The 24,100-nt window shown below is 44.3% G+C and overlaps 1 protein-coding gene across 3 annotated transcripts; it reads left to right on the top strand.

Annotated features, from left to right (window-relative positions):
- The first annotated feature begins 15,481 nt into the window (after window positions 1–15,481).
- Window positions 15,482–20,637, top strand: LOC123053097 (probable magnesium transporter NIPA1). Of its 3 annotated transcripts, none has more exons than XM_044476495.1 (9): window positions 15,482–15,795; window positions 16,775–16,911; window positions 17,048–17,104; window positions 17,450–17,540; window positions 17,625–17,785; window positions 18,463–18,590; window positions 18,674–18,811; window positions 19,821–19,913; window positions 20,234–20,637. In XM_044476495.1, exons 2-9 carry the CDS (start codon window positions 16,785–16,787, stop codon window positions 20,393–20,395), a joined length of 957 nt encoding a protein of 318 aa, XP_044332430.1. In that variant the 5' UTR covers window positions 15,482–15,795; window positions 16,775–16,784; the 3' UTR covers window positions 20,396–20,637. The 3 variants fall into 3 exon arrangements, with proteins under 3 accessions (XP_044332430.1, XP_044332429.1, XP_044332431.1); XM_044476494.1 differs by having other exon boundaries at window positions 15,484–15,795; window positions 16,740–16,911; XM_044476496.1 differs by lacking the exon at window positions 15,482–15,795 and having other exon boundaries at window positions 16,772–16,901.
- Window positions 20,638–24,100: the final 3,463 nt, after the last annotated feature.

The raw sequence follows: 24,100 nt of genomic DNA on the forward strand, positions 1-24,100 counted from the left end.
CTTGACGGCTCCGTGCGTGCCCGGGCTGCGGCGTCCCGCCGGCGCCTACCTCCGGCCCCGCCCATGCTCCCGGGCCGCCCTTGGTCGGCCGCTGGCTTGCCGATCCCCGCGGCTCCTGTCTTAGCCCTCCCAGTCCGGCTGCCCCGCGCGATGACAGAAAGAAAGAAAAGTAAGAGGCTGGCTGGAAAAAGAAATGGGGCCGGCTGGAGAAAAGTCAAAGGTGTCGGCTGGTAAAAAAAAGAGAGAAAGAGGTCGGCTGGGTCAAAGAGAAGAAAAGAAAAAAACGTCCGTCTGTCTGTCCGCCTGCTTCGCCACTCGAACGTCTAGACGCGACCCGACCTGCCTGCCCGCTTCAATGTCCTGCCGGCAAGACCGCCGGCACGGCTGCCTGTCCGCCTCGACGCCCGGCCGGTCGAGCCTCGGCACGAACCTCAGGGGCTACACCAAGCGGGTGTGCTGACGTGCGCCCGCGATGAAGATGACAAAGTAGTTGCCGGGAGATCGGGCCCGACTGCTCAACAGTCGGCCCGAATCTCGGGGGCTACACCCAGCGGGTGCGCTGACGCGCCCCCGTGAGGAAGAAGATAAAGTAGTTGCCGAGAGATCCGGCCCGACCGCTCAGCAGTCGGCCCGAATCTCGGGGGCTACACCCAGTGGGTGCGCTGGCGCGCCCCCACGGAAGACTACAAGAAACAAAAACAAGAGACAAAAGAAGAGTTTTATCCGGCTGCCAGCAGCCAGCAGAAGAGAAGAAAGAAGAAAAAGGGCGCTGCCAGACGCCTCGCCGCTTGGCCGGTTGTGCCAAGCCGGCTCGGCCGCGTCCCGCTCACCCCCTGGCCGGTCAAGCCCGACCGGCTAGACCCTCCTCGAACACCCGGAGGCTCGAGGGCTACACCCAGCGGGTGCGCCGGCGTGATCCGCGAGCGCCGAGCCGTGCCGGCTGTCTTCGGCAAGCTTCGCCTCGCCTACACGAAAATCAATGTGAGCTCCTCACCCGCATATTTTTGCACCACGAAAGCACGGATAACCTCGAGCGATACTCGGGGGGCTATCTCCGCATTTTGTTACAGTTGCATCACTGTTCGCCCCGGCGCCAGCCAGAGTTGGACCGGGGGCTGGCCGCTTGGCCTGAGACGTTAGTTCCCGCAGACGGCTTAGTTGCGTCCACGGTACCAACGGCACATCCTCAGTCACAGACCGCGGAGCGGCTGTCCGGCTGGCAAGAGTGAACGCTGGAGACCACCCACGCGAAAAACGTCCGGGAAGAAAAATGGTTCGGGCGACCCGGCCGCTTCCTTTATGAGTATCTGCTCCGTTAAATCCGCTCCCAGAGTCTGAGTACTGTACACTCCACTCCGCGGCCCACTCTCAGCCACAGACCGCAGAGCGGCTGTCTGGCAAGCGAGAGCACAAGCCAAAGAGGGGAGGGAACATGAAAAAGATCGAGGGGGGCTCGGACGAAACCGAGTCGGCACCCTCCGCATAAACTTGCAACGCTAAAAGCAATCATTTGATTTATCTGCGTGGACTAACTTTGTCTTTTGCATGATCATTTCCGTGGGAACCCCCTCCTCGCTCGGAGGCTACACCCAGCAGGTGCGCTTGCGCGCCCCCGCCGGAAGCAAGCCGCGCGGGCTGCGGTCCACAGTCGGCCGTCATCGACATCTTCTACATCAACACCCGCCAAAAAACCTCCGCCCAACTTTGCCAAGTTGCCCGGAGGCTCGGGGGCTACTGTCGGAGTAATTGACCATGGGTACCCCAAAGACGGCAAGACAATATTTCAAGATATCGGGGCTAGCAAAGCCCCTCAGTCCGACTGCTCAGGCCGCCCTAGACGGCCCCCTGTCCGACTGCCCGGGCCGACTCGTCACCCGGCCTGCTCCTCCGGCCGGCTGCTCCAGCCAGCCTGCTGCACCGAGTCGGCCGCTGCACCGACCCGGCACCGACCCGACATTGACGAGACGGCTATACCCGGCACTGTACACATGTCACCTCATATCATCATGTATAGTGTCACTTGTCCCTGGGCACTATTTATGAAGTGACCCAGGGGACAAGCATGACACCCCACCATGCCACTAGCTAGCTAACTACCATGCCTAAATAGCTTACTTCCTAAGCTAGCCCACACTATATAAGCTAGTGTTACGCCCTCGATTCAATCGTACACTAATCATACACGCAAATGTGTACGATCAAGATCAAGGACTCACGGGAAGATATCACAACACAACTCCAGACACAAAATAAAATAATACAAGCTTTATATTACAAACCAGGGGCCTTGAGGGCTCGAATACATAAGCTCGAATACACAAGAGTCAGCGGAAGCAACAATATCTGAGTACAGACATGAGTTAGACAAGTTTGCCTTAAGAAGGCTAGCATAAAAGCAACAACGATCGAAAAGGCAAGGCCTCCTGCGTGGGAGCCTCCTAACTACTCCTGGTCGTCGGCGGTCTCCACGTAGTAGCAGGCATCGGCGGTGGCATCTGGCTCCTAGGCTCCGACATCTGGTTGCATCAACCGGAAAGAAGAAGAAAGGGGGGAAAGGGGGGAGCAAAGCAACCGTGAGTACTCATCCAAAGTACTCGCAAGCAAGAATCTACACTACATATGCAACATTATCAAAGGAAGGCTGTATATGTGGACTGGGCTGCAGAAATGCCAGAATAGAGGGGAGAGCCTAGTCCTATCGAAGACTAGCATCTTCTGGAAACCACCATCTTGCAGCAACAGGAGGGAGTAGAGTAGCATAAAGTAAAGTAGTAGAAGTGTTATGAACCTTGGCCAGAGATCCTTTCTCGACTCCCTGCGAGAAAGCAATCCCAGAGCCATACTATCCATTTATCACCTCATATTCAAGTCTCATCTCAAGTATCCAGTTCTAGTTGTATCAATCGGGATACAACTCCAAGTGTCCGTTACCGTAGGACAGGCTATCGATAGATGTTTTCTTCCCTGCAGGGGTGCACCAACTTACCCACCACGCTCGATTAACTCTGGCCGGACACACTTTCCTGGGTCATGCCCGGCCTCGGCCAAACAATACGCCGCAACCCGACCTAGGCTTAATAGAGAGGTCAAGCATGCCGGACTAAACCTATGACCCCAGGGGTCATGGGCCATCGCCCCGGGAACTCCTGCATGTTGCGTGGGCGGCCGGTGAGCAGACCTAGCTACCTCCTTAAAAAGGTAGGAGCTTACCAGTCCAACCCGGCGCGTGCCGCTCAGTCGCTTGACGTCTATTAAGCTTCGGCTGATGCATACGACGCAGAACGCCCATACTATGCCCACGTGATGGTTAGTGCTATCAGGCCAGAGGCTCCTCGGATCAAATATCCAAATCGTAGTGGATTAGGAACGCGCGGTAACAAGCAGAGACTCACGAAAGATGTGACCCCGTCGCCCTGTCTCGAGGACTTGCGGCAAGGTCTAGGAATGCCCGGCCACGCCTCGTAATTATCTCGCGGGCACCTTCTAGGTCAACCCGACTCCACATCACTCGCAATTATGCTCGCGCGGGTACCCCTCAGGGTCGACCCGTCTTTAGTAACATGGTTCAGTGTAAAGTCATAGTAACCATAGTAACCGTATGTCCAAACATCAAGGGGAAAACCCGAGGAATCACCCCCAGTGAATTCCACTCGATGTAATCATCAAGGTGAACGTAAGAGGGACCACCCTCGAGGTTCACACTTGAGGGGTTGCACGACAAAGTCGTATCGGAAGTGGTTAAGGCAGAATCACCCTCGATGACCACGAGCGAATAACTACACTAGCGGGTTAACATCAGAAGTGCTGATGAGGCCTCACCCTCGACACTCGATAGTATCCCAGTAGTGTCGAGCAACTAAGGGGAAGTGATGTGATGTGAGGTGTCGGGCTCTGGTCGTCGATCACGTTGATTGAGTAGTCGATGATGAAGCAGGGGCAATAAGGACCAGGTGGGGGTCACTAATGGATCACTAACCAACCTATACTAAGCATTTTAGGATAAGCATGTAGGTAACAATAAGCAGGTTACAAAAGCAGGCTATGCATCAGAATAGGAGCAATCAATTACAGTAGCAAAATCTAATGCAAGCATGAGAGAATGGAATGGGCGATATCGGGATGATCAAAGGGGGGGCTTGCCTGGTTGCTCAGACGAGAAGGAGGGTCGTCGGTGACGTAGTCGAACACAGGGGCAGCATCGGTCTCGGGGTCTACCGAAGAGAAGAGGGGGAAGAACAATAAATGTAAAGCAAACATAGCATCACAAAGCATAACATGGTAATACGCGGTGTTAGGGGTGAACTAACGTATGGCTACACGACATAGGTGAAGGGGGAATTCAACCGGGAATGTTTTCCCGGTTCCGGACCTGTGTCAGACAGATGACCGGAGGGGGAATGTTCCACGTTCAGATAGTTAGAGGCATCTGACAGGTAAACGGACCGCGTGTTCGGATTCGTCTCGTCGTTCTGAGCAACTTTCATATATAAAACATTTTCATCTAATCTACGGATTATTTTAAAATATTTTCTAAAGTTTTAAACAATATTATGAAATTATTATATCTAGTTTAATCCGAATTGACCAAGTCAACTTGACTAGTCCAAAGGGCAGATGTGGCCCACATATTAGACTATTTACCTAAACAAATAAATAAACCTAACTTATTTAATGGGGGCCTACATGTCATCTACTACTAGACTAACTTAGCACTAAACTAGTACTACTAACTAAGCCTAGCCTAATTAAAAATAAGGGCCGGTCATGGCACAGCCGTGCATACACACGACCATGGCCGTGGTTATGGCCGTGGCCACGGCCACCAGCAGTAACAGCGGCATGAGTACTACAGAGCAGCAACAACAGTAGGCAGTAGTAGCAGCAAAGCAGCAACGCTACAAGGAGGAGGAGGGAGCAGCAGCGACAAGGAGCAGAGAGCAGTAGCGGCAAGGAGCAGAGCAAACTTGGAAGCAGCAGCAGCGAATCAACAGCAGAAGTAGCAAGCAGGTGGGAGCAGCTGCGAGCGCACGCAGCAACGGGCGGCGACAAGCAGCAGGAAGCACGGCGAGGCGAGGCGCGGGTGGCAGCGGCAGCAGCAGTTAGCGGGGCAGCAACGGGAGGGACGGCCACGCGCGGGCCGGCGGCTCGCGGTGCACGTGCAAGGAGGGGGTTGCCGGCGCGGGCGACGCAAGCGTGAGACGGTCAGGGTGCACTCAACGGCTGTGAGCACGAGCTCCAGTGAGTCCGGCCGTGTGATGTGCGACGTCTATGGCGATGGATACGAGGGGGAAAAGAGGGGAATCGGTCGGGGGGGCTCACAGTGAGGTCGGGGCGTGCTTGGAGAGGTCGGGGGGCGCCGGAGTTGCGGGTCGAGGCGGCGGTAGTGGCGATGCCGATGATGGTGGAGCGAGGCGATCCGGCGGAGGAGAGCTTCCCGACTCTAGCTGGTGGTCCATGAGGAAGAAGCAGTGTGCGGTGCACCTCGTAGTCAAGGTCTCGATGCTCGGGGGTGCCAGTGCCCGCGGGATCGAGCGGTGCACGGCGACGGCAGCATCGGCGAGATGCAGAGGGAGAGAACGAGGGATGGAGAGGGGAAAACGGTGAGCTAGGGTTTGCGCGAACGAGCGAGGGGGTCTAGTAGACGCCAGGAAGCAATTGATGGACGGCGCGTGGCGATCCTGGTCACGGACGCACGCCCTGCGTCCACAGCGCGAGGGTGAACAGGAGGTAGAAGGAGATGTCGGCTGGGCTGGGCCGGCTCCTGTAGCGAGCAGGCCGAGTGCACAGTGTTATGTTACATATTGCCTTCCTTTCTTTAGTCTTTTTTTACTCTGTTAGAGATCTATTTGTAAGACCAAATGACTTTAGTTAAATAAGAAATTTGGCCCAAAAATACTAGGTACTATACTTGGTCTGCACAAATCGTTTGATATTTAAAAGACTTCGCAGGATTTTATTTTTAATAGAAATGAGCTATATGGGGCTGTTTTGGTCCTGTTTTAAATAGGTCAGGAGCACCTAATTACCTCAAACGATTTTTTTTCTTAGTTGAAAATTACTTAGTGATTATTTACAATAAAACCAACATTTTTATTTTACCTTCTGAATAATTTAATTATTTGACTTGTATTTGAAATTTGAATTTGAACCGGTTTCGAAACAACGCGAGTAACAAAAGTAGTCGTGGTGACGTGGCATCATTAGCAGAGAATTACTGTAGCTTAATTATCCAGGCGTTACAGCTAGCCATCCATCCATCCACACACATGCTCTCACGCATGCATACATGAGCACTCACGGGAGCAGCACACCCCACGGCCACACATGGCCAGACTCATATGCCACACTAGCTAGCTAGCTCTCATTGCTATTGATCTCATATACAGCTCCAGGAGCACTTTATACTACTAGATATACACCCCACATATATATTCAGACATGCAGGAGTAGGGGTATTATCTCTCCGGAGAGCCCCGAACCTGGGTAAACTAGCGCGTGATACTCGCATACCCGCCCCCGGACCTACCAGCGGCGGTCTTGCCCTCACACTAAGCCACCTTGTGGGATCTGTCGTCTTGCACCCCCCGTGAGAATACCACGACACCATGAGTAATAGACGCTATTGGAAGCCTCGTGCTAAAAACTTGCCACTTCTTGAGTTGGTTTGCTATTTTCGCGGCATTAATTGAATTACCGGCAACTAAAAAGGGCAATAATCTTTGGGCGTGCCAACGAGCTTAGAAACATTCGGAACTTTGCATGGTGTCATCATTGGACACCTTTAGAATGTGGTAAAAATTTGAGATCGTTACTACTAAAACTTGATGCACATCATGTACAGACTGGAGACTCTTCCACCAAGTGTAAGGGTTTCAAATGAAAACAGACGCTTCACACACACATAACTCATTTTTTAAAATATTCTGAACTTAAAACTTTTCCCATGAGTAATAGACTCTATTGGAAGCCCCATGCTCAAAATTTGCAGCTTTCTGAGTTGGTTTGCTATTTTCGCGGCATTAATTGAATTTCCGGCAACTAAAAAGGACAAAAAGCTTTTGAGCATGCAAACGATCAGAATGGGATGGAACTTTTGCATGGTGTCTTCATTGGATACCTGTAGGGTGGTACAAATTTGAGGTCATTACGACAGAAACTTGATGCACATCGTGTACAAACCGGACACTCTTCCACCAAGTGTAAGGATTTCGAATGAAAACAGTCGCCTCACACACATAGAACACATTTTTTTAATATTTAAACTTAAAACTTTTTCCATCAGTCATAGACGCTATTGGAAGCTCCATGCTCAAAATTTACAGCTTTTTGAGTTGGTTCACTATTTTCGCAGCATTAATTGAATTTTTGGCAACTAAAAAGGAAAAAAGCTTTGGGCATGCAAATGAGCTCGGAAAGGAATGTAACTTTGCATGGTGTCTTTATTAGACACTTATAGGGTGTGGTGAAAATTTGAGATAATCACGACCAAACCTTGATGCACATCGTGTAGAAACCGGACACTCTTCCACCAAGTGTAAGGGTTTCGAACGAAAACAGCCCCCTCACGCACAAAACTCATTTTTTAAAAATATTTTGAACTTAAAACTTTTTCCATGAGTAATATACGCTATTGGAAGCCCCGTGCTCAAAACTTGCAGCTTTTCAAATTAGTTTGCTATTTTCGCAGCATTAATTGAATTTTCGGTAACTAAAAAGGGCAAAAAGCTTTGGGCATGCAAACGAGCTCGGAAAGGGATGAAATTTTGCATGGTGTCTTCATTGGATACCTATAGGGTGTGGTAGAATTTTGAGATCATTACGACCAAAACTTGATGCACATCGTGTACAGACTAGACACTCTTCCGCCAAGTGTAAGGGCTTCAAATGAAAAACAACCACCTCACACACATAGAACACATTTTTTAAAATATTTTGAACTTAAAACTTTTTCCATGAGTAATACTCCCACCGTTCCTTTATATAAGGTCTGTTTGTTCGAGCGTGGTGACCAAGGCACATAATTTAGGAGAATTTTTGATGAATGTACCCTTAAGTAATTAGGTAGTTAGCATCTTAATTAGCGGCAAGTAAATAACCAACGGTCTGTTAAAAGGTAACTAAATCTTGCTGCACCAGAATAAAATCAATCAGTGGGATGGGAGAGAGAGAGAGAAAGAGAAATGTGAGTGCATGCTATCAGTGAGAGACATTCTTTTTTAGTACCTTCCTACTGGGAACTAGATAGTAATTTTAATCTAAGTCGGGTAATGGATAGTGGAAGGGCACACACGGAAAACTGATAGGAAAAGGGAAATACACCTTACATTGTGGAAATTTTGGGAAAAATAAATACACCTTGTATAAAGGAACGGAGGGAGTAGATGCTATTGGAAGCCCAATGCTCAAAATTTGAAGTTTTTTTAGTTTGTTTGCTATTTTTGCGGCATTAACTAAATTTTCGGCAACTAAAAAGGGCAAAAAGCTTTGGGCGTGCAAATGAGCTCACAAAGGAATGAAACTTTTCATGGTGTCTTCATTTGACACATATAGGGTGTGGTAAACATTTGAGATCGTTACGACCAAAACTTGATGCACATCGTGCACAAACCGACACTCTCCCACCAAGTTTAAGGGTTTCTAACGAAAATAGCCTCCTCACAGACAGAACTAAAATTTTAAAAATATTTTGAACTTAAAACTTTTTCCATGAGTAATAGACGCTATTGGAAGGCCCGCGCTCAAAATTTGCAGCCTTTTGAGTTGGTTTGCTATTTTTGCGGCACTAATTGAACTAGTAGAATGCTCGTGTATTGTTATATGCTATAATGCATATATAAACAAGTCAATGATTAATGTCGTCTCTAGGTTGAAGCTCATTTCTCCTTCATACGTCCGGGCATGTTCAGACATCAAACGAGAGCCCAGTAGGCTCCCCAAAATTCAATCAGCTGTATAGTCTGGGCTTCCCTAAATCCAGATCATATGTGGGGGAGAAATGTGGTTGTTTGGACTATCAACCGTGTTATGTTTAACAAGCGGTCCCAACACAAAAACTCCACCCCACTATGCACCATTCCTTTTTTTATCGAAACCTTCCCTTCTCACCATAGCGGGACATTTCTTGTTGGAGCCCTCACCTATAAAACTGGATGACCCCACCTCACCTTCTTTGTGCGTTGCAACAAGGATGAATTTTTTCATATTTATAATATAATAGAGTGGGTTAAACTAACACATACTATTGTCACAAAACAACAAATAACTATAGAGAAGTACAGAGATCATTCTCAAAGGTCCATTCAACTTTGCAAATGCACACTGACATGGGACGCGAGTGGTAACCTAAACATATTCCTAGTCACCAGTAAGCTCCACCTTCAGCCACACACCATTCTTTGCTAGAAGGGACTTAGTCTTCCCCTACGTCTTCTACCCTAGTCTTTTTATCAACTCGTTTTATTGGCGCCAACCAGCACCACGGCAATATCAGTGTGTTCGTCAGTGACGTCTCATCTTCTTCTTCCTCCTTCCTCGTCACCTTTAGTTCTTGTTCCTACTTATTTCCTAGAATACTCTTTCTTTCTTTTTTCGCTTTATTTTCTGGAACAGTCTTTCTGTCACGAACACCATGGACCACTTGGTTTCTTTAGTTCTTTTTCCTTATTATTCTTAGAGCACTCTTCCTTTATACTATAGCATGAACCGCCTGACTAATGTAGTGAAGTCTTGTACTCGCCCACGAATGTTTCGGCAATCGTCAACCTATGGACATCCTGCAGAGCATGGTCGTCATCCAAATTGGTGAACGTCGCCCTCTTTGCGAGTGATGATGGCCTGATAACCCACAAGTATAGGGGATCAACTGTAACTTTTTTGATAAATAGGAGTGTCAAACCCAATGAGGAGCTAAAGGTAGAATTTATATTCTCTTCAAGTTCTATCGACCACCGATACAACTCTACTCACACTTAACGTTCGCTTTACCCAAAACAGTAATAATACTAGAAGTACTTTGTAGGTGTAAAGGATAGGTTTGCAAGATAATAAAGAACGTGAAAATAAAAGTTAGGTGTTTTTTTTACTAAAAGAACAATTAAGTTAGTATAGCGAGTGTGAAAAAGTGATGGTAGGATTTGTGGAATTGACCCTAAGCAGTTGGCTATGTTACTAGACCAATATCAAGTTTTTATGTGGGAGAGGCTACTGCTAGCTGTCATCCCTTACTTTGAATTCTATGCACTTATGATTGGAACTATTAGCAAGCATCCTCAACTACTACCGTTCATTAAGGTAAAACCCAACCATAGCATTAGGATATATTGGCCCCCCTTCAATCCCATATGAATCAAATTCTATGGTAGGAAGAAGCTTCTGTCACTCTTGCTCTCCAATGCATAGTCCTATCAACATACAACTAACCCTATGGTGTGATCCACACGCGTGCTCATATGATGGGCACCAAAGGACAACAACATAACCACAAGCAAATTAAACCAATCATAGCAATTTACCAATTACCTCAAAGGACAACAAAAATCTACTCAAACATCATAGGATGGCTACACATCAATGGATAATAATATGAAGCATAAAGCAGCATGTTCAAATAGAGGGTATAATTGGTTGTGGGAGAGTGGACCTCCGAATATAGACGAGGGAAGGTGATGGAGGTTTTGGTGAAGATGACAGAGTTGTTGGAGTAGATCACCACCACACGATGATTGCCCCGGCGGTGTTCCGGTGCCACCAAGAAAGAGAGGGAGAGAGCCCCCCTCCTTCTTCTTCCTTGGCCTCCCCCCTAGATGGGAGGAGAGTTTCCCCTGTAGTCCTTGGTCTCCATGGCTCCCGGAGGGCAGGAGCCCATCCGAGATTGGATCTCTCTCTCTCTCTCTCTCTCTCTCTCTCTCTCTCTCTCTGTGTGTGTGTGTGTGTGTGTGTGTGTGTGTGTGTGTGTGTGTGTGTTCTCTTTTGTTTTGCGTTCTTATTTCTGGCCCTTCACCGTTTCTTAAATTCCCGGAGATCCGTAACTCCGATTGGGCTGAAATTTTAACACGGTTTTCTTTCAGATATCATCTTTCTTGTGGCGAAAGAAGAGCAACAACTGAGTTACGAAGGCCCCATGAGCCACCTGGGCGCGCCCAACCCCCTCGACGCGCCCAGGTGCCTCGTGGCCCCTTGGGCACCATCTTGCGTTGATTCTTCTTCCCAAAAATTACATATATTTCAAAATAAATCTTCATAAATTTTTATCGCGTTTGGACTTCGTTCGATATGGATATTCTGCGAAACAAAAAACATGCAACAAACAAGAACTAGCACTAGGCATTGGATCAATATGTTAGTCCCAAAAATAGTATAAAATATTACCAAAAGCATATGAAAAATTTAGAATATTGTCATGAAACAATTAAAAATTATAGATACGACAGAGACGTATCATGGCGGTTGTTCATGTTGGCAGGCGGTGCTCGACTATGTCGCTCAGAGCATGTTGACCGTCCTTGTCCACGAGCGCCTTCAAAATGATTTGGCATGAACAACTACTTCCTCCGTTTCAGTTTACAAGTCCTACGCGTATACCTAGGTTGTCAATTTTATCACCCTAATATAAACTATATAACACAAAAATTATACCGTTTGAAAATAGAACATCTAAAGTTTATATTGGTATAGTTTTTGTAATATATGACTTGTATTTGGTTGGTCAAATTGATGACTTAGGGGTACGCGCACGCCCTGTAAACTGAGAGAGGGAGTATCTGTTTAATTAATTAATTATAAAAATAATTAACTGCCTACCTAATTCTCTACATGCCTACTTAACTGCCAACCAAGCCAATTAATTATCCGCCAAATTGGAAAAAACAATCCCTACTTCTAATATTTGTAGGCATAATTAACTATCGACCTAATTAATGACTCGGTTTTCAAATTGATTCAAGGCAAAAAAAATCCTATTTAAATGAACCTAATTAATTGCATATGTAATTAACTATCTAGCTAATTAATTGCATTAATGCTTTAATTTCTAAATTGATTCAACATTTGATTTCCAAATTATTTTTGCATGAATGACTGCTATGAATAACGACTACGTAAATATTTCCTTTGATAATAGGGATATTACACATTTCACGCACCTCTTGTATTGTTTGATTGAATCTTTGTGGTAACGCTTTTGCAGTAGATTCAATTTTACAAGGCCTATCGTGTATTATATGACACATTTTCTTAACGAATTTCTTGACACTTAAATGGCCCCACTTGATTTGAGAATGTAGTCTGTTTGGCTCTCTATATGACTAATGAGAAATATAATATGATCATGTACACGAACGCCTATGCGTGGCGGTCCGACAACCCACTTGCCGCCACGGCCATCCTCGACACTGTGCTCCATGCCCTGGATTCTCGAGCATCGTGTTGGCGTTAGGTCCAACCACGACGTCCTCCATGGTGTCACCATGGCGTACCTCCAAGGGGCGCGCGAATGCGACCCACCAACTCCCCTTTTTTTTGAACATCAGTATAGACGTAAGTGCTCATACATACGCGCATATACTCACCCATATGACCGCGCGCACACACACGCCCTACCCCTATGAGCACCTCCGAGAGAGTGAGGCGGCATGTCATCTTGAAATTTACGAAGTCACCTTAGGCGCCTCGTCGTCGACGGGAACATCTCCTCCCACTGAAAGCGCATCGCCGAAAAATCCTGAAATAAATCCAGGAATAATGCGAGCACCAGGACTTGAACCCTGGTGGGCTGGGGATACCACTATCCCTCTAACCATCCAACCATAGGTTGGTTCGTCCAACTCCCCTTTAATAGTAGAGACATATGTGATTTTCTAAGATCAAAATATATGTGTGATTTGGTACGATAAGAAAAAAGATATGTTATTTTTTTATATTAGAAAAGTTTTCATTGTCACATAATAGTAGAGATAATAATAGTAATAAATGGTATAGTGTGGGGGGGTTAGGATTTTTTTTAAGGAATATCTGATTTTTGGAGAAGGTTATCGAGAAAAATATTATGTCTATCTTTTAGGAAGGTGATCTCACATATATGGTGTAATCTCTGGATTCTTAATTATATATTATTTATGTGATTAAATTGAATCGGCACCTACCAAAGCAAGCACGAAACAAGATCTCGCGATTTAATGGGAGGGAGAAACAATCTAGTGAAAGGGTGGTGGGAGGCGAGGTGAAAATAAACCTGACAAAAATAAACTGGTGAGGAGAAGCTACCGACTCCCCCTTTTGTAGTAGAGATTTTCGTTGTCACATAATAGTAAAGATAATAATAATAATAATAATAATAATAATAATATTATTATTATTATTATAATAATAATAATAATAATATAATTATAATAATAATAATAAATGGTATAGTATGCGAGATTAGGAATTTTTATTGAGGAATATCTGATTTTTTGGAAGGTTATCGAGAAAAATATTATGTCTATCTTTTAGGAAGGTGATCTCGTTTATATGGTGTAATCTCTGGATTCTTAATTACATATTATTTGCGTGATTGAATTGAATCGGCACCTGCCAGAGCAAACATGAAACAATATCTCACCGGTTTAATGGGAGGGAGAAAAATCTAGTGAAAGGGTGGTGGGAGGTGAGGCGAAATTAAACTAGGCAAAAATAAACCGGTGAGAAGAAGCTACCAACTCCCGCTTTAGCAGTAGAGATTTCACGAGCTCAGAAATGTTCGGAACTTTGTATGGTATCTTCATTGGACACTTGTAGGGTGTTGTAAAAATTTAAAATTGTTACATCGTGTACAAACAGGACACTCACGCCTGAAGTAGCTTTACATGTGGCGGGCACTTCCATGTACCCGCCACTGCTAACTTCTGGATTTTTTTTGCGCGGGTCACCACATTTTATCTATGGCGAGCATAAGTATTGTCTGCCACTGCTAACTTCTGGATATATAAAATTTATTGACGCGGGTCTCCCCAATTTATCTGTGGCGGGCGTAGCTAGGGCCCGCCACTGATACCCTCCGTACCTTCCTTGCCCGTCAGTGCTCACCTTCATTACGGCAATTTTTGGGGAGTTCACTTGTGGCGGGTTTTTATACTCACCCGCCACTGCTAGGCTAACAACAGTGGCGGGTACATTTTGCTACCCGCCACCGCCGCGTTTCCAAAGTAGCAATGGCGAGTGACTGCATATGCCCGCCACTAATTTTAGGCCATCTATAATCCTTTTCCCAGTAGTGAATAGCCAGATTAAGCCCCTTCCACGACATGCTAGAGGGGCAACACGAATGCATCCTCATCAGACCGATGGGTTTCGACATGTGTCCAGCGGGTCACACTTATTAGTTTGACGTGGCGTACTCGTCCGGGCATGATCGGGCCTCCTCATATCTGTCCGAGATATGAGCTGGATATGGAGGTGCCGGTTAGCCAGGACATATATGGCCGGTCTGAGGAGCCCGGATGGGTCACGACTCTTTGACCTGTCACTCACCAGACCGTTCTCCCAAAAGTATGGGCCATTTGAGGGGAGGGAAACTTTTGGTCTATGGATGTATATACACCCTATATGGGAAAAACAGAAATTAAATTAGAACTCAATAAATTCTGAAAATATTTTTAAATAAACTTGACCTTCCATTGTACTGGTAAAGGAAATTCCACAAAAATATCTCGTTGACTTCTTTTAAAAAATAAAAAGAATTGATCAAAATAGTGTGAATAGTGAGCTATAACAGGAAATAAATTTTGTTTTTTGCCCTGAAGTCAATGCTGGTTTTTTATTGGTAAAAAATTATATACTGCTAGTGCAAAAGAAAATCAAGTTTATTGTAAAAAAAACTTTCAAAGTTTTTTGACTTTTTCTTGATTTTTTTCATATGGTATGTATGTACACCCGAAAATCAAAGGGTATTTCTCGTATTTGTGGAGCCTGGACTTTTTTTGAACATATTACAAACGCAAGCGCTCATATACACACGCATACACTCACCCCTATGAACGCACACACGCACACCCTACCCCTATGAGCACATCGGAAAGACTGAGCCGGCATATCATCTTGAAATTTACGAAGTTACCGTAGGCACCTCGTCGTCGACGGGAACATCTCCCTTCACTGAATGTGCATCGCCGGAAATCTTGAAATAAATCCAAGAACAAATACAAGCATCAGGATTTAAACCCTGATGGGCTGGAGATACCACAGTCTCTCTAACCATACAACCACATGTTAGTTCACAAATGCTCTGAGCAACTGATTAGGCCCAGTTCGCTATAGAGCATTTCTTCCAAACTGGAAATACAGAGCCTTCCAGGGGTCACCATGCATGGCTAGCCGGATCTTTTTTGGCACGAATAAATGGCCGAAGTTATTTTCTGCGTGAGCGTGATTACACGTGACAGCTCACACTTAAAGTTATTTCGTTTCAATTTTCCTCGTTCTCGTAGAGCAGTACAGCTGGCTATCGAGTACCGGGCCCGCTTTCCTCTTTCTGCATGGGCTGCGGGAGCCGTTCCAGCGAACGTGGAGGAGCCGCCCGACGCCCGACGGTTCTTCGACTCCTCCCTCCCCACGCTGCTCTTCCTCTCCGCCAACTCCCCACACCACACCACGCCACACCAAATCCCCAGTCTTAAATCAGTTGCGCCCATCGTCAGCGGCGCCGGCGACTGGACACGGCAACTCCCGGCCGCCACCTTCCGCCGAATCATCTCCCGTCGCGGGGTCCGGCGGCGGCGGCGGCGGCTCCGCACGGGCTCGGATCGGTTTCACCTTTTCTCGGTAAGGAACCCTAGCTTCCTTTGGCTACATCTAGTCAGATTGCCTACGTGCTTACTTCCGGAGAGCGCAAATCGATCTCGATCGGTGTCAGTTAGGATGAACGGTTTGGGGTTCAACTGAACCCACGTCCCCGCACACTAAATCCACCCATCCTGTCCAAGAACAAAAAAGCACCCGTGAATGGCGTGGAACATACGTGGCTTCCAAGTAGAAACGAATCATATTCTTACGATTTGTGTGTGCTGCACTCCTGTTCAAAAATCCAGAACCCCGTTTTGAGAATTTCTGGTGGTACAACTAGGGTTCAGCAAATTAGTGGAGTACCTTTACTTTTGTTGTCCTGGTTCCTTTGAGTGATTAGGATGGTTTGCCGCCCCTATACTGCATTGTGTATGTCTTTCAGTCTTTATACTTCTTTTTACAAAGTTCGACATAAGACATTTGGGGTGAATGATGGTTTGCCTCCTTTGGATTGGTTACGTCGTTGTACAAATAGTCATTTCATTTGCCTTTATGTGTAGGAATTTTTTTTATGTCTGGACGTTTCCATTTGCATGTACGAGTTTCTCTTCTAGGCTATATATATACGTGAGCTGGAGCTGCCATTTTATCCCAATACTTTTCTGAAATAGCAAAAAACTAAAACAACTTACTCTTGAGGACGTCAGGTTAGCAGGTTGCATATTGTTCTTGTATTGCCATCTTAGTGTTGCGATTTTTGTGACAGCCCACAGTTTCTGATTATACTTCACTTATAATTTTAAGACTTTGGACGCATATCTGTTAATTCTCATAATATCTCATCGTATTCTTCTACATTTCTATAGGGACCTGTTCCTGAAAATCCCAATTAAAAGCAACCCAAGGTCCTAGTGTTCCAGTGAATATGTTCAATTTGAACATTTATAAATGGTTTAACAAATGTAAACCTATTTCTTATGTAGGATACGTGTTGAATTTTGTAATTGATTGCCAGTAGATTGCCAAACATGGTGATGTCTCTAGACAATTTAAGGGGCTTTGCATTAGCCACATCATCAAGTGCTTTTATCGGATCTAGCTTTGTGATCAAGAAAATTGGCCTGAAGAAAGCTGGGGACGTTGGGGTAAGAGCAGGTTGTGCCTCCCTCCTATATCTATTTCAATGTTTTTTTATCGCATACAAGGTGATTTAAAGATAAAGTTTTAATATTTCTTCTGCATTTAATCCATTAATAATTTAATCTATGCTTTTTACCCTCATGATTTATAGGTTCTGGAGGCTACTCATACTTGTATGAACCGTTATGGTGGATAGGAATGGTAACTAGTAAGTATCACTTACATTGAGTTGGTTTTTTTATACGGTGGCGTTACAGCAAAGGCACTCAGTAAAGATACTAACCCAATTGTCTTTTCTTTGTGGGGCAATACCCCACAAAAAAAACGACTTTTGTTGCCACACAAATATCTTCGAATAGATGTGTAGTTTGGTAGTTTTTACATCGGGCATTAGATGTCAGGTACGGATAGTGTCCGTGCTTGTACCATTGATGAGAAGAAGGATGGATCACCTCCTCACAATACTAGAACACAGGAACCTAGTTTTACTATAGTTTTATTTGGAATGAACAATATTTTCTAGTAATGTTTATCGCTCTATTATTTCTTGCAGTGATTCTGGGTGAGGTGGCCAATTTTGCAGCATATGCATTTGCGCCAGCAATACTTGTTACTCCTCTGGGAGCATTGAGCATCATATTTAGGTTTTCCACATGCCATCCTTTCTAAGCCATAATTCTGGTGAACTGATAGTAGAATGTTCCCTTAATTCTCTTTTGTTCATGCAGCGCAGTGCTAGCACACTTCATTTTGAATGAGAGGTTGCATATGTTTGGCGTGGTTGGTTGTGCATTATGTGTTGTTGGTTCAATTGATATAGTTTTGCATGCCCCGATGGAAAGAAAGATTGATTCAGTTTGCGAAATATGGCAACTCGCAACTGAACCAGGTATCTCTTTTCAAGTCCTTAAATAGTTCTAGCTGCCATTTCTCATAGTTTTCCCTTTAAATGAATGTTAATTGTGACCATGTGTCCTTAATAATATAGTTTGCTTTATAACCAATTTACCATCAATGCTGGTTTGAAATGCATTGTTCGGTTAACAACAGATGCAATAATATTTTCTAACTCTCACCAGAGTTTTCCAGTTAGTTTCATATTTTTCCCAAGTAGGGCTCAAGAATATCTTGTCTATATAATTCAACGAAAAGAATATCCTTCTGTTAGCCGCTCCTTTTGTGCTTGGTCCCTTGTAGTGTTTGCTATTGTTCATTCTTTTAATGGATGGCAGTACTACTTCCTTGGCTTTAAAAAACAAAATGCTACATACAGGAATCAGTTTCTAAGTTAACAGTTTCGATTTCGTTACTTGTTTCTGTGGACAAAACATGCTGTGTCATTCTACTAGATTTAATACCATCTATGTTTATATGCACTATATCTGTGGGAATACTTCCATAAAAAGTATATGGTGTTACACCACCAAGAAAGTATCTGAGGGAAGTTGTTTCCCTTTGTGCAACACTCTTTTATGTTTGTGGTTATGTTTTCTATCCCACTTTTTCAGTATAATATTTATGTTATCAAATCCATTTTTGACATGCAACTATAATCTGTACTTGCAGGTTTCATAGTATATTCTTGCTTGGCTGTAGCTCTTGCACTTGTTTTAATGTTCTGGGTTGTTCACCATACCGAGCAAAGGAAAATGCTCGCATATGTTGCAATATGTTCACTTTTCGGGTCTCTTACGGTAGGTTTACAATACATCATACCAGGACTTGAGTTGTTCAAATTAATTTAGAACGCCCTGATGAAGTGCTATATTTGGAACAGGTTATCAGTGTTAAAGCAGTGGCCATTGCCTTAAAGCTCTCATTTAACGGAGTGAACCAATTTGTCTACATCCAAACGTGGTTCTTTATTTCTGTTGTGATTATATGCTGTTTAGTGCAGCTGAATTATTTAAACAAGGTAAGCTCTCCCGTCATATTCAATCAACTGAAGTATACTGCCATACATATAAATTGCATTAGTTCGGGGCCTAACCTACAGTATTCCGCAAAAACAATTGATATGGAATTGCCAATATTTTTGTCACTAGAACAACTACAGACAAACCGAAGGATGCAAGCAGGCATTCCATAAAGCCCACATACAAGTATATCAAAAGTCAGTCCTATGTGAATCTAAAATAAAAGTTACACTAGTTTGACTTTTATTATACTTGTATATGCTGGTTTATTTAGGCTCCTGCTTGCATCCCAAACTACATGAATGTGCAATGGTTGTAATTCCCATGGTAATATGTCTGTTAACAAAGGATGATTGCCAATTGTCATTCATCTGGGACATTTTCTGAGAAGTAAAGTTTGATGGTTAGCAATCTTTTTAAGCATATCTACAATCTCAGACATCGATTTTGGAGTTCTCCTGTTTGTAAAATGGTAATTACTTGGAAAGTAGTACTGTACTGATGAGTGTACAAGTACTGTACTTCTTTTAAGGGAAGTACAAGTAGTGTACTGAACCTTGCACTTTGCGGCAACAGTTTTGTGACAAATCCCATCTCTGAATGGTGTGCACAATATACTGCTCTGACCTCGTCTGAAATATCTCATTGCAGACGTCTAAGCGTTCTAAAGTTTGTGTTGCATAAAAGAAATGACTATAGAACATACTAATTTGAGTTAAAACTTTTTTAGCACACATTTGTGAGCTACTCCTTCCGTAAAGAAATAAAAGAGCGTTTGGATCACTACTTTAGTGATCCAAACGCTCTTATATTTCTTTACAGAGGAAGTAGAAGTTTTCATAGCTTCTTTAGCGCTTGTGATGAAAGGCTTAGTGCTTCTGTAAGAATCTCACAAGTTCCTACTTGCTTTAGTTTTACATTTGCTGATATATGTCAGTAATTTGCATCTTTCGAGCACGGCGTTATGATATATTTGCAACAACAACTATTCCCTTGTGTTATTTTCAGGCCTTGGATTCATTCAATACAGCTGTGGTCGCACCTGTATATTATGTGATGTTCACCACTCTTACTATTCTTGCGAACATGATCATGTACAAGGTGATGCACATATCGTTTCCTTTGTAGTTTCATGAATGCAATAGCTTTTAGCAGTTTCATGAATGCAATATTTTCTAGTTAGGCATTTTCCCGTTTCATGAAGACAAGATATGGAAGTTTCACATGAATTCCTATTTGAAAATGTGTTCACTACGATACTACCTAATCATTCTGAAATGCAGCACTATGAACTAGTGATATTGACTCGAAATTCCATTCTAAATCCTCTATCATATTAAGGACTTGAATACATTATTACGTATTATTGACTTATGAATACGACAGGGATAGCATTTGATGGTTGTACTTTACTATTGCAGGACTGGGACTCTCAGAATGCAACACAGATAGCAAGTGAGGTGTGTGGGTTCGTGACGATTGTTGCGGGGACATTTCTTCTGCACAAGACCAGAGATATGGGGAACACACAACCTGACTCAGATTCTCTGAGAGCGGACTGTGAACTCCAGGAGCATAGCTAGTCACACTCTCCTGTTGAATATCTAACATATCAAAACACATACTCTTGTTGAACATCTAACATAGAGATCTCCCTAACATATACCGGAACTTTTGGAATCTCAGTCACATGCATCAATTGCAGCTTCACTTATAGGATTATTTGCTCTAATGATACTGGTTTAGCACATTGACAATTAAGGATCTACATATATGTGTTTTTATAAGCTTTATAGGAATCGTTGCTGTAATGTTAAGTTGTTAATTATGCCAAGAGTTGACGTTTTATCAGTTTAGGGAAACACTTATATTCCGTTGTAGTTGTAAGTATAATTGATGATATTCGACCGTAATGTGTCACTAAATTCGGGATGTTAACATCGGGGTAGTAATTCTGATGCAAAATATACTTATGGAACTACAGAGGCAGGAGTTAAGTGGAGTTTTTGCTTGTTTAGAAGCAACCATCAACCATGCGAATCATGCATCATTTATAGTACATTAGTTTTTCCTTTCTTTTGCGGGAAGCATACACATTGTGATAAAGCAAACATTTATTTACCTAGCACATGCCATCAATATGTAGTCACCTTTTCCCCCTACTCTCTTCTTTTGCCTATGAAGTTCTGTTCTCTAGATTCGTTCTGAGATAATGTAACTCTAGACAAAGAGTTAATAGCAGAAACATATCGAATTGTCTTTAGGACAAGTATATCTGTGTATTAAAGGTTAATAGCAGAAACATTAAGAAAAGCTCGGGGTATGGATAAATAAGATTTATGACAGATACCAATTTATGTTGGTCATCTTTAACAATATAGTATCATAGTTTACATATACTGTTGGAGTATATTTTCTTAATAATTTGTTTGTTTATGTCTTTAGATCATGTGGTTTTTCAGTGTGCATGACAATGCCATACCGGCCCAAATGGCCGAGAGACTATGACATGCAATTAAACTAGAAGCTATATAGAAAGTTATTTTAAGAGTTTAAGCGGAGCTACCCTTTGGGGGTCACCCGTGGCTAGCTGATTTAGGTTTCATGTGGGGCGCTCATATGGGACCTACATTGCCATTATCTCCCCATGACCATGAGAGCGTTGCCTCGTCTTCTTCCAGCCTTCCACAATTCTCCCCATCTTCTTGATGGAATCTCCCACCTTGCCCCTCATGCGCCATCGTATTACATGTAGGAGGAATTGATGCACCACCCTCTTGTCGTCACTGCCATTTTCAACCACGATCACCGCCTCTCCTCGTCTTCTCCTTTCTTATCTATGCAAGGACCATGACACTATCATCGTCCCACCACAACACTTTTGGAGGAACTATCACGCTCATCGTCATTGCCACAACGCTACTTTTGTCAATGTCATTGTCAACTGTGTTGACACCTCTTCTCATTTCCCTCCTTCTCTACCTTGAGACTACCTCGACGGGGTGACCTCATGATGCCATCCATGCGTTCAAGAACTCAATGTCAGGAGGGCTTTAGAGCATAGTTGGACATCACAATGGTGCATGGTTGACTTCTCTAGTGTGAGGAGCGACGGCTATGTTTTTGCGGCCTTCTAATTATCCCTTCTTTTGTTTGTATATGGTTGTTTTGATGGGATGAAATACGAAGTTACGATTTTGCAGAAGTCGACGTTTGTGCAATGGAAGCTAAATTTAGAGGATGTTATACTTTTTGGTGAGACATGTGCTGAAATGTTTTCCGAAGCTTGACGTAGTGAAATCTCTATTTCGAAAGTTGGGGCCTATGTTTCCGAAGCATGCTAATTCTATCAAAGGCTTTGCTTAGATCAACGGAAGTCGGTGCATAGAAGTTTTGCTGTGATTTGGAAATCGAAAGGAGAAGGAGATGCAAGAAGACGTGTTGACAAAGAACTGAGAAGGGAGTTTTCATGACCATGATATTGATTGTCGTACAGAATTCACCTTGTGTGTGTGTGGGGGGGGTGGCTTTTGTGCTCTTAGGGCATCCCCAACACTAACCCGCAAATTTGCTCTGGCATCAGTCCACGGAGGGGGGGGGGGGACCAATCCGTGGACATGGATGTGGGAACTGGCCATCCAACACTGCCCGCATACATTCGACCCCAAATTTTTTAGGTCTCCACATTCAAATAGCTGCATATATAGTCTAAAATAGTTCAAATGTTCAAATAGTTTTAATTAAAAAAAGTTTAAATATTACACTCCAACATTGTTGTCCCCCTTAACCGCCCACAGATGCTCAATGAGATCTTCTTTCAGTTACTCGTGAGTTGCTCGATGTTGAATTTGTTGATGCCTTTGACAAACTCTTCAAATGTGGCCGGATTTTGGTCGGGAAGTTTGATAGGATCACCCATGTTCTCAAATTCAAGATTTGCGGCAACATCCTCACCCTCACCCTCCACGATCATGTTGTGAATGGTCACACAACAGGTCATCACTTACCACAAGGTCTCCGGATCCCATTGTTTAGCAGGTCCATGAACAACTGCAAAACATTCCTGCAGAACTCCAAAATCCTTCTCAACATCCTTTCTAGTTGCTTCTTGTCTTTGGGCAAAGTGAAACTTTTTCTGACCAACTAGGCTAGAGATGGTGTTCACAAAGGTAGCACAAGGAGGATAGATACCATCAAACAAATAGTAGCCCATTTGTACTCATGCCCATTTGACAGTATAGTGGCAAGGAGGAGCTTTTCTTCCAGCCAGCCTACCAAACAATGGTGATCGTTGCAGCACATTGATGTCATTGTGAGACCCAGGCATGCCAAAGAAAAGCGTGCCAAATCCAAAGATCTTGTGATGCAACCGCTTCAAAAATAATGGTGGGCTTCTTAATATGATCCTGATATTGCCCTTATAAGCTTTTGGTTAGTTATTCCATTTTCAATGCATGCAATCAAGTGATCCTAGCAAACCTGGCCACCCTCTTGCTTTTGAGATTGCCAAGAGCCTCTCAATGTCTGCCACAGTTGATTCTCTCATGTACTGAGGTCCAAACACCTCGACCACGACACTTGCAAACCTGACCATGGCATCTCTGCACGTGCTCTCGGACATTCGTAGGTACTCGTCCCATGAAATAGCGGCGGCACCATATGCAAGCATCCACAGTGCTGTTGTGCACTTATGGTAATCACATAAACCAATCCTTCCCATGGCGTCCTTCTTAAAGATGAAGTAGTCATCAAAGGACCAGACGCCATGGTAGAGACGATCGAAGACATGTTTGCACATCCGGAAGTGCCGACAAAAATTGTCAGTGAAGGGGGCATCGGGGGCAAAGTAGTCGTCCATCAGCATCAAAATGGCTACACGATGACCCTCGATCAATCAAAACATGCTCCTCCGCACGCTCCGCGTATGCAAGAACCACCTGCATCATCGATGTCTCATCCATGTAGTCCTCCTCGTCGGACGAGTCAGACGACTCAACACAGTGCCCGTATATGTACTCCAAATCCGAGTCTATTGCTTCAAAGAAGAAGGGACAAAAAATTTAGCTCGAGCAATTTACCGAACAGTTGCTAGACATGGTGAGCATCGTGCGAGCGAATGGTACATGTGCGGTGGTCAAAGGAGATGTGTGGAACGACGGTGGAGGAGGAGCGGCGTGGAGCCTGGGTGTATCGTTGGAGGAGACGGACTCGACGTCAAGTAGGGATGTGGTGTGGCGGGCGGGGAGGCAAGAGAGAAAAACTAAAGGAGAGAAAATGGGAGGATGGAG

This window comes from Triticum aestivum, chromosome 2D, assembly GCF_018294505.1.
Source record: "Triticum aestivum cultivar Chinese Spring chromosome 2D, IWGSC CS RefSeq v2.1, whole genome shotgun sequence".
Taxonomy (NCBI): domain Eukaryota; kingdom Viridiplantae; phylum Streptophyta; class Magnoliopsida; order Poales; family Poaceae; genus Triticum; species Triticum aestivum.

What these genes read in the sequence shown, in the direction of transcription:
- LOC123053097 (XM_044476495.1), top strand. Translation starts at nt 16,785, where the DNA reads ATGGTGATGTCTCTAGACAATTTAAGGGGCTTTGCATTAGCCACATCA. An exon ending in GCATTGAGCATCATATTTAG is followed by an intron (nt 17,541 to 17,624) that starts GTTTTCCACATG and finishes TTGTTCATGCAG; the next exon opens with CGCAGTGCTAGCACACTTCA. An exon ending in CACTTTTCGGGTCTCTTACG is followed by an intron (nt 18,591 to 18,673) that starts GTAGGTTTACAA and finishes TATTTGGAACAG; the next exon opens with GTTATCAGTGTTAAAGCAGT.